At 45.3% G+C, this 11506-nt stretch overlaps 1 protein-coding gene across 6 annotated transcripts in view; it reads left to right on the forward strand.

The window, feature by feature from the left end:
* The first annotated feature begins 6790 nt into the window (after nucleotides 1–6790).
* Nucleotides 6791–11506, forward strand: part of epha8 (eph receptor A8) — a 106896-nt gene continuing 102180 nt past the window's right edge. For all 6 annotated transcript variants that reach the window (XR_012925350.1, XM_076013289.1, XM_076013293.1 and 3 more), the window contains exon 1: nucleotides 6791–7092. Coding sequence is in view for 5 of the 6 variants with exons in the window: in XM_076013289.1 (XP_075869404.1) it covers nucleotides 6966–7092 (127 nt within the window). In the remaining variant the exon portion in view is untranslated. The remainder of the gene's footprint in view (nucleotides 7093–11506) is intronic.

The raw sequence follows: 11506 nt of genomic DNA on the forward strand, positions 1-11506 counted from the left end.
GCAGTACGTGACCAAGGAACACCGTGTCCAAGCGTTATTGACACGGCCTGCTTGGTATTTCCACAGCATTGAGTGCAATGCAGTGCTGTGTGTGAGCACTAATGAAACGCTGCAGTTCAAAGAAGCAAACAACTGGCTGAAATTCACCCTGTATCTTTGTCAGTGAGAGCCTTTTGCACCGACGTTCTGCACATGGAGCTCATAGTGAAGGCGCCTCTGCGTGGGCTGGTGAGACCACAATGATTAACCTCCCAGAAAAATATTACTTTGATTCGATTGTTAATTGTTAAATGGCTCACAGCAAGAGGGTGTGAGAGAGATTAATTGTGTGTGGGCGATGGCAAAGCACTGAGATGATTTTGGAAGTGATGTCACAGTAATAGACAATAATGCGTGTGTCAACAGGCGGTTCTGACAGATGACAGTTGGACTGGGTTTGTTCTTGCATTTGACAGGAGAAGGTTTCAGAGGAAGCACCGCAGATGAGAATCACAGGACGGCAAAACCTCTAAATGTGTGTAAGCTCATTAAATCTTAAATACATAAATGCTTCAAGGGATGTCTGAGGGTCATGCAGTCAGTTTGAAAAAGTTGCTTGGAACATGATTTGTTTGAAGTACAGGACTTTGAAGAAGTGTCTGAGATTTCGATACATATTTCATTCTAATGATGTTGATTCCTGCTACTGAAAGTCTCTTTCAAGCAGACAGATGAGGTCCCCTGTCGAACAAGACCACTTAATGTTGTTTCCAAAGTCTGTTGCGGGAACATCTAATCTACCGCTCTCGCTGCCACACACAGTCACATTAGAGAACATTACCATCCAAATGATCTTACCAAATGAACAGATATCAATTAAATTCAAAAACATCTTTATTCATATTGTACCATATCACAACCAATTTCTCTCAAAGGCACTTTACAAGTTGACCAGGGGTCTGTTGCACAAAATTGGTTATCTTGGCTAAACTGATCTGCGGCCTGGTTGCACAAACCAGCGATGGTGAAAAGTGGTAAACGATGTGACATAAGTTACCATGGATATATATTCTGTGGAGTTCTACCTGCTGCACACAAGGCAAAGCTCCAGGACCCATTGAATCTCATCCCCTATCAGAGCAGATGTAATCACAGAGAATGTTACAACTGTGTACTGGTATGTATGCTGAGGAGCCCACTTAGAGGATGCAGTCCCAGGTCCAGGACTGGACTTACAGCTCGAGACAGGACGGAGTGATTCCAAGGTGGTGGAGTAGCAAATCATACACCACTGCTTGTATTGTTGATGAAAATTTTTTTAAAATTCTTGCTTTTTTTCTGGTTTTAATGAAAGAAAAAAAAAAACCCTGTAAGCTCAGTTTTTCTATTTCCTCTTAAATGCTCAGAGAGGAACAACACCCTATAAATCTCTGCTAATGTAGGTTCTGCCTGGTTTGCGTGTCAGCCATTTGCAAATCCTCCTGGGAGTCTGCTTGGAATAGACTAAATAAATATTAATGTACAACAGCTGTTCAAAAGACTGACACGGAACATGTTCAAGTGGCCCATTTGTACAATCCCTGATCTAAAGACAAAACCTAATTCCAACTTGACTGCCTCAGTTGTGGGTCTGAACTCAAAACATAGACTCAAATTCCAATTACGGGTCAAAAGGAAATCAAGAAATGACATTTAAATGACAAACACGACAGACACAACTTACAAAAGGGACAAATTAAAAATGCAAAGTTACAAGCTGTTTATTTTCAAAGACCTGCAATGATGACCTGCGCGCCTGCCACAGCGCCCTCCACACACCTCTGCAATATACCTCTATATGGACACGTGTGGAGGAAAAACTCACCTCATGAGAGAGAGAGAGCCTCATATTTGAGAAGGTTTTCCAAGCTGAGCCGTTTCCATCACCAGCTTTTTAATGCAATACTTAGGTTTTGCGCAACTCTAGGAGTCATGAACGCAGCTACTGACATAATGGGGAGTGAAGAGAAAGCACACCTGACAAGGCGGCCCGACAGGTGAACGGGGATTATGAGTAGCGATGAGGAAACCCCGCAGAGGTGGGTCCTGGGGTGCGGCTCAATGAGCCAGGTGCCCTACTGATGCAGGACAACGAGCATCGACAGGCAGAGGAAGAACGGTGGAGGGGCCGGGCCGTTTAAACGCAGTGCCAAATGACAGGGTGCAATCTGATAGGTGGTTGTGGAAAATGGAGCATGTCACGTGTAAACGAGCCCAGCTGGAGTGGAGCGGCTGAGCGAGCGGCAGTCTGCTCTCATTAGATCCGCTCCGAGTGGCTCCCTGTGCTCATGGACAGACCTTCTGCTGGGAGCCGGGAGTCCTGGTGCTTCCCCGTCATCGATTCTGCCCCGTCGCTGCCTGTCCCCATGCAGTGCGTCCGCTCGATCCCATTGCCCTTTTAAAGCATCAATTACATTGCAGAGCAGTTGTGCTGTACAGGTAGCAGGAGGCCCAACAGATGAGAAAGTGCAGCCCAGAGCCAGAGAACTGACCACTGCTTCTTTCTTCGTGTTAACGCCGGCCATCTCATCCTCCTCTCTGATCCCTGTTCACGTTCCCCTGTTTCTGTCGGCTATACATACCATTGCATTCGCAAGGATTTTGTCTCTCTGCCTTCATGACGGATCGTTTTCACTTTCCGTGTCCCACCTTACAGCTCCCTCGATTTTAATGTGTTAAAAATATTTAAATTTAAATATTGCGGCGCAAACATTCAATAAAAAAAATAATGAAATACATACCTCCGTAACATCTCTCGCCCTGCGCCTCCCCTACAGGCCACTCGTTCAGTTCATTCCCAAACAAAACGTTCATGGGCCGGTTTTTGTTTGAATGAAAGTCTGGTCAGTGATTGATTGGAAATAAATCTCCATTCGCCACACGAATCAATCAGATTTTGAAAATGCACTGCGGTTAACCCAGGTGGACAATTTAGAATTGTCATTGCATTTGTCAAGCAGCCACTTAATGTGTATGTTCAAGGGGTATTTCTTGTCATTTCAACACCCTCAAAAAGGCACCGAGTAGTTCACCAAGTAGACAAACAAGAAAAATGAGAATTCTGGGTTCATTAAATTGGAGGAAAAAACATCCAGAGTAACAACACATTAAGATAAATTGTCTAGTGAAAAATTGCCTTGGACGATATAATAATGCGACTCTCTCTTATTGCAATATTTAAAAAAAAAATAATAATAATAAGTGAAATGAAAGACCCAGCAACTACAGAGGATGCACTCAAATTGTTGAAATTTAAAGGAGGATATCTGGACAATTTGATGACAGAGTCATTTGTATTGGGAAGGATACCTGTTGTTGAGTAAAATGACTTCTTCATGCCTCGTTGCCGTCGTGCATTCATGCACAGCTGAGGTGAATTGAGCAAAAATGAATTATTCTTCCTTTGAAGTGATTGGAATACGCTGCGGTGAAATGAGTGGAGCTGAAGTCATCAAAGAATCAAGGCAGCCGGAGCAGCGACAGTGGCAGAGCTGCAGCCAGAGCCACTGCAGCACTATATTTAGCCAACACACACCAACAAGCTGCAGACCAGTAGGCACACACACACACACACACACACACTGACCCCCACCATCTGCTCTCTCTCTCGTACACACACAAACACACACACACACACACACACACACACACACACACACAGTTTCTATTGAGATGTTTATCAAGGTTCTCTTTCACTCTGTGTGTATTAAAAAAAAAAACTTTTTGTACTCAGAATTCATGTTCATGTTGATGCCATGTTTATATTCACGTGACATATTTATACACATTTTAATTTGGATGTGGGAACTGTGATCAGCGGCTTTGGCCAGGGGAGGAGCTTGGCTGCTTTGACTGGGAGGTCACACTAAAGTGTCTGTGACGAGAAAATCAATTACCATGAGGTGGTAAAGGTGGCAGAGTTGCTACAAAAGAGTGTAAAAGACAGCATCTATAAGCCGCATATCTATATTTAATGGCGAGTTACTTCAGGCTTTGCATCTTAAGTAACTCTGCTGCAAAATAATGTTTATTTAATTAGTTTGCTTGATATTTCCCTGCGAACAGAATTTCTTCCTGTTTCTCTACTCCTCTTTTTCTGTAACGTGTTCTCGACATTGCTGGATTTTTCTTGGATAAACCCCCCCCCCCGTCGCTAAATTACAGAGGCGGCGACACAAACCCGAGTCTCTCTGAGTGCGCCGCTGCTTTGTCGGAGCCACAGTTCCTCCCGTTGCACTGGAGAGATTGCAGCACGATGGCGGTGCCGTCGGCCCTCACACAGGCCGTGCGGCCGATCAGACAGGCAGACTGACAGTGCAGCCTAGTGGCAAGGCAACGCAGCCCTCGTGCACACACGTGCACACCATGTAAAACAAGCACGGAGCTGACAGAGAGACCGTGGCCGAGGGAGGACGAGCGCTTGCGTGTTCTCGCCGGTGGCTGGACGCTGCGCTCAGGCACAAGGCTTCCCTGTGCATGTGGTGGATGCGGCACTATGGAGCCACACAGGAAGGCCAGTGTGTGCACGGCGGGCCTGCGGGGCGGCTCCACCCGGGGCTTGGGCAGGCATAGCCGTCCCTCTATTTGGCCTGGGCGCTGGTCTCAATTAGCCCTGCGCCTCCTTTATTTCACGGGCCAGCTGCATGTACGCTCAGCGCTCAGTATTCAGGGACGGCACTCACTTACAGTCCCCACAAAATTTTAGAGGACAAGCAGAACTTCTTTTGTCCTTGTTGCGTGGAGCAACAAAAGGTGAACTGGGCGGCAGCGCGGCGCAGCTCAGCGAGCAGCTTTCTGTGGTGACGACGCTGCGCTGCCGCTGCTGCTGCCGCGTCCCGCAGGTTGGATACGGCCGACCATTCAGTTCCGGAAGCCGGCAGGGCAACAGCAGTGGCAGGCCTCGGAGCTGCCGTGCCACACACTCACACTGTGCACACAGAGAAGCCTCTGGCTGGCTGGCTGGCTGGCTGGCTGGCTGCAGCACGGAGGCAAAGCACAGCATTGTAGTCCAATTATTTCTCAAAGTTTGTTCAATGCTTTTATTTCATTAAATATTATAGTGCTAAACTATAAAACACTATAAACATTCACACTACCTATACAGCAACCATGATATAAATAATACCTAAAATATAAATTATGATATATATATATACATATATATATATATATATATATATATATATATATATATATATATATATGTATATATTATTACACATTTTATGTGTTGTGTTATTTTATATTTATATGCGGTGTTAATACATTATTTGTGACAGTGGTGGTATTGACAGGTGTAATCTCAGAATGTTGGCATTGAAACGTCAATAAAAATGAGTGTAAATTATTGTGTTATATGTGCTGTCGTGCTATTGTGTTTCTTAAACTTTTAGACATAAAAAAGAAAAAAACATTATTTGTTTATTTTATTATCTTAATTAAGATAACATTAATTTTATTCATTTATATTTTATCATCATTTTGCATTTGTGTTATGGCTTGTATTACTGCTACCACTATTACTACTACTATTAATAATAATTATAATATTAATAAATATATATAGAATATATAAGATAGGTTTATATATATTGCATATAACAAAGATATTGTTTAGATTTAATCTAGTGATAAATGAAAGTCCTTGAAATTCAGGAAACACAAAATCAAAAATATTAAAAACAACCAGTAGCTTTAAAACAGAGAGAAAGGTCAAATCTAAGAATCTGAGAAATGTAATTACAATATAAAAAAACCCCCTAAAAAAACCTTTTAACTAAACTGCAGCAAATATCTAGAGCTGAATTATATTCTCAATTTTAGCATTTGACATTCCTGTTTCCCACCGGTCCACATCAGCTTTACATGACACCCTCAATGTATTTAGAAAATATTTCTCATTTAAAAAACCTTGTCAAGTGGTTTGTGTGTGTGTGTGTGTGTGTGTGTGTGTGTGTGTGTGTGTGTGTGTGTGTGTGTGTGTGTGTGTGTGTGTGTGTGTGTGTGTCTGCTCCTCCTCCGCCGCTGGATTGATCGGTGCAGGTGCTGTGATGTGTCACATCTGCACAGCTTTTCACCATCAACCCAATCGATGCAGGATCACCGTCCTGGAATAGCACCTAAACAAACACATACACACGGGTGTGTACATGCAAGTGGGTTCAATAGAAGCAACTGACCGAGTCGCTGAGTGATCCTCGTTCTTGAGCCTCGCAGATATGCAGCTGATTTTCTCTTGCTTATATCCTCGTCAGCTATTTGCCACTGGCTCGGTGAGACTGTCTACGTGCGTGTGTGTGTGCGTGTGTGTGTGTGTGTGTGTGTCACCTCCTGACCCAGAGAGCCGAGCAGAGGGCAGCAGGTAGGAGCAGGAGGTGTGGCCTCGCTGGGAGACATTCTCACGCTCTAATTGGCTGCTGAGACTTTGACAGACATTGCAAATCCCTCCCCCACCCCCACTACTACTGTGTGTGTGTGTGTGTGTGTGTGTGTGTGTGTGTGTGTGTGTGTGTTTGCGAGGGAGCCGGCAGACTGGAGGCTGAGCCACAGAGGCGGCCAGGCTCCAACTCCAAAACCCAATGAGCTCCCAGTCTCCACACACACACACACACACACACACACACACACACACACGCACACGGATTTTACGCGCACTCGCGCTCTCCTCCTCCTCCTCCTCCACCTCCTCCTCCTTCTCGGGTGCCGGCTCTCGCTCTCGCCTCAACCCTGGTGCACAGAGGAGGAGGAAAGAGGAGAAGAAGGAGGAGAGGAGCGCGCGCGCGAGAGAGAGAGAGAGAGAGGCAACGAGTGGCTGGCAGAGAGAGAGAGAGGCAGAGGGAGAGCGAGGGCGCAGGAGTGAGTGAGAGTGAGACTGGAGTGAGTGAGTGAGGGAGAGGGAGGCAGAGAGGCAGGCAGGAGTCTGGCGGGGTGCGCGGGAGAAGAGCACCATGGCTTCAGACGCGGGGCTGCAGGCGCTGCAGCTGCCGCCGCTGCTGCCGCCGCTGCTGCTGCTGTTATGGACTATATCACTGCAGGCGCTGAGCGCGGCGGCGGGAACCAGCGGCGCCAATGAAGGTAGGTCGGAGCGTGCGTGCGTCTGTGTGTGTGTGTGTGTGTGTGTTCTCTCGCAGCGAGGATGTCAGTCCCTGAACGCACCATGACAACGATGGGGAGGGTGGGGGGAAATGGGGCGACAGACACTGTAGTTGTTGAAGAAGAATTGTTGTGTTTGTTGGGCTCAGCATCAAAGTTGTCTGGAGAACAACTCAAAGAAACGTGTGTGTGTGTGTGTGTGTGTGTGTGTGTGTGTGTGTGTGTGTGTGTGTGTGTGTGTGTGTGCGTGTGTGTCGCTGCGCGTGTCTGTGTGCGCCACGGGCCCACGTGTGCGTGCGAGGGCTCTTCCTCTGTCACTCTCACGCGAGGCACAGTTTGCTCCCTCAAGCATCCTGGTTGTGTTTACTCTCATCCGCGTGTCCTTTATCTCTTTTTTTTTTTTTTTTCACTCGCGAGACCAAAAAAAACAAAAAGCCCCAAAAAACACAGTGTCCACAAAGTCCACCAAAACCTTTCAATACCTTTATCCCTTCTGTGTGTGTGTGTGTGTGTGTGTGTGTGTGTGTGTGTGTGTGTGTGCTGGCGAGACCATGTTCTTGACCTAGGTGGTCTCTCCAGGGAGGCGGTGGTGACTCGGCCAGCAGGGCTTTAAGTGTCGTCGACCCCGTCAGCATTGTTCCGCTTACAAGCAGCAGGAGGAGGCAGCAGACGAGGAAGAGGAGGAAGAGGAGGAAGAGATAGTGGGGGATGAGAGGGGGGGGGGGGGGATCAGTGCTTTAGTTCAGGTGGGGTCACCTCAGCAGTGGAGGGGTGAGGACAGCCACTTATCCTCTATTAAGCTGTGTAGAGTCGGGCCGGCGGAGTCGGGTCAGGACAGAGGAAGAGGAGGAGGAGGAGGAGGAGGAGGAGGATGGAGGGGGAGGAAGAGGGCCACGGTGCAGACAAGGCTCCATGCTCAGCTCAGACCACGAGCCCAGGAATGACAACGTCCCCAGCAGCTTTCAGCTCCAAGTGCAAACTTGGAGTCACCGACTGCACAGCGTCGGGTCTCCGTCTCTGTTGCGGTCGCTCCAAACCTCCGCGCTGATCATCTGATGATCGCTGCCCTCTCACTGATTGGTCGCTGTCCATTAGACTCATAGAGCACTGTGTTTTTGCTCTTGGCTTCGTTTTGACATTAAGAAAAAAAAAAAAAAAATCTATATATGTATATATTTATGTATATGTATACATATATATATATATGTATATAATATATACGCACTAGCAGTCAACAGTTTGGACACACCTGTTTCTTCTTTATCTTGACTGCTTTCTACACTGTAGCTCCACGCTGAAGACATCACATACATTATATGAGCAAGAAGATATGTGGATCAATGTGGCAAAAAGCAAAAAAAAAGTTCAGTACCTAAATATGTGACGTTCTATATATTTTAAATGAAGGGCGGCTGTTCTAGATCATCGAAAAATACAAAAAGTTTTTTCACACTTTTTTTGATTCGTACATATTCCATGTGTTCATTCATAGTTTTGATGCCTTGGGTGACAATCTTCAATGTAAATAGTCGTGAAAATTAAAAAACAAAAAACCAAAAAAACCAAGCCCTTTCAATCAGAAGCATGAGGCCAAGCTTTTGACTGCTAGTGTGCATATATTCATATAAGGTCTATAAACAGCAGGCCGTGTTCAGCAGAATGGACGTCACAACCAGGTGTGAAATGAAAGCGTCGCCGTCTCGGTTTGGCTGTCGGCTGTTTAGCAGTCAGTCAGTCAGTCAGTCAGTCAGTCAGTCAGTCAGTCAGCGGCGGCACCGTCATCGCCGAGCCTCCATTCTCTTCACTGCGACGAGGCGCTTCGTGACCGTAAGGTTATTTAAAAAGGCTCATTTTGCTGTTAGTCACTGCAATGGATGAAAACATAACGTACCGTATCCCATAGACTCTGTATGTATGCGTGTGTATTATTTAGGCCTCGTATTCTAGAAGTTGTGATCTGGAATGCGTGTTATTTTAAGCGCGCTGTGATTATGAAAAATAACACACGTCATAAAAACGCACTCGGTTTCAAAACCTCCTGGCGTTTGGCGAACGCGTCATGTGACCGAATTCAATAAAGCCACGCAATGACTGGCAAATACAGTTTTCATAAACGTAAAAGTCTTTGCTCCAAATAAAGACGGCTTATTGAAAACCTGCGCGCAACACTGTCACCTTCTCAACAAGAGAGAGAGAGAGAGAGAGAGAGAGAGAGAGAGAGAGAGAGAGAGAGAGTCAAACTGAGAAAAACACCTTGCTAGGTTTCTCCTTGGAAGATTGAGTCGTTGCACCAAGGCAAAAAAAAAAAAAAAAAAAAAAAACCCACACAAAACAAATAATTGATCTTAATAAGCACGTAAACAAACAAACAAAAAAAGCTTCAAACCAAAATCTGGTTTCATTCATGTTTGTGTGTTATTGAAATTAGTGATCCAGCCAAAGACGACGTTAGAAGTCGACTCCTTGGAGAAGGAAAATAATGACGGTGCAGACGGTGAAACTGGGAATGTTTTCTACTGGTTTGCTTTGGTTTCCTCCACACAGCCAGCGTGGCTGCAGGCCGAAGACAAATACTAATATTGTTCATGAACAGTGAGTCGGGAGTGCAGTGGTGCATGAGCAGGTAGCGGTTCACACACACACACACACACACACACACACACACACACACACACACAGACGAGCATACATTGCTCTGAGTGTCTGCAGAGGGACAATCAGGAATCAGTCAGAAATTTGACTTGGGTTCAATTTTTGACTTTTGATTTCCAGTTTGCAGCCTTCTTCATGTTCTTCCATGGATGCACACAAACACTGCATTTCACTCATCAGAACTCAAGTGTGCATCAGACCCGGTGTGTGAGTGTTTGCGAGTGGTGTGTGTTATTGGTGAAGCAGAAACAGGCAGACTGAGACAGAGGGGACGGGGGGACGGGGGGGACGGGGGGAGGCTAAATATTTCAAAATCTAATAAATTTTTTTTTTGTTTTTGTCTTTCTTGTAATATTGGAAATCTGTGAAACTCTTTGTCTGCCCAACACAAAGTCATTACTGTGCAATCCCAATACAGCTGCTTCCAGTGTGTGTGTGTGTGTGTGTGTGTGTGTGTAGACAGCGACTGGGCAGAAAGGACGTGATGGAGCTTTGCTCTATGATGTGCTGGATTTGCATATTGCCAAATCAGAATTGAGTGGGATTAGTGCAACGCTATATTTATGAAAACTGTGTGAAATGTTACGTTAAAAAACACAACTATAGAAGGAAACAGTCTTGCTGATGAACTTTGACCCTAATTCAACAGAATGTTTTTTTTTTTTCAATGTCTTTGTGTCTCTTGTGTTTGTCATTAAGCCGATTAACTCCTGATCCCAAACACAAAGCAAATTATATCATGCGAATGTTTATTTGCTTCTTCCCTGCGTCACAATGTGGGCAAATTCATAATATGGCCATGGAGTTTTCCAGAGAAACAATATATAAAATTAAATAAAAAATAACAATCCATAAAATTAAAGTATGTCAAGTCTTTAAAATTGGGCTTCACGTGTCAACTTTGATTTAAATCACAATTTTTAAATGTACAATTTTTTTTTTTTATCATATTCATAAAAACATATTTCAGCCTTACGTTTGACAGAAAGTGAAGAGTAAAACCTGCATTGACTATGTCTTGCAGTATTTGTGTGTGTGTGTGTGTGTGTGTGTGTGTGTGTGTGGAGTTTCTGTGTTGGTTGTGAAAATATTTCACATTTAATAGGATTTTTTTTTCTCAGTCTTTCTTAAACCTGAAATACACATATTTCAAATAACGCGTCAATAGAAATCTATCGGTCCATCGTGAAAAATAATTATTTGCGTGTGTGTGTGTGTGTGTGACATTTCAAACTGATATTTTTAATTGTCTCGGCCACGCGCTCAGTTTTTTTTCCCCCCTCTCTCTTCCGCCTCTGACATAAAAGGGAGTTAAGAATCGTTGGAATCTTCCTTCCATGGGAGCCCCAGCACTGTGCGCTCACTGCACAGACAAGTGGCGAACGGGAGTGCCGGGAAAATTAGTCAATGACTGAGAAATGGAATTTCAGTCAGGAATTCAGTTCACACAGGAAAATAAAGGGAGCAAAGCGTCGTCCGGCGGACTAGCGTGGTAGTTTTCCTGAGCGGTGCTGGTTTCCCTGGGCGCTCCCGCCTCGCCTTCCCCTCCCGCCTTCCCTTCCCGCCTTCCCTTCCCTTCCCTTCCCGCCAGCCTCGTCCCTCTGCCGTCACACTGCAGTCGCATTCCCAGCGAGGAAACATTCTGTTCCTTCAGGTTGTTGTCGGTGCCGAGGAACATGAAAAGGCACACGCGGGGAGCGCGACTCGCCGCTAATGAGCAAAAGTGTAGGTGGAGGATTATTAC

The sequence above is a fragment of the Nelusetta ayraudi genome, unplaced genomic scaffold (assembly GCF_046127955.1).
Source record: "Nelusetta ayraudi isolate G7.1 ecotype Tasmania unplaced genomic scaffold, CSIRO-AGI_Nayr_v1 ptg000146l, whole genome shotgun sequence".
In the NCBI taxonomy this organism is placed as follows: Eukaryota; Metazoa; Chordata; class Actinopteri; order Tetraodontiformes; family Monacanthidae; genus Nelusetta; species Nelusetta ayraudi.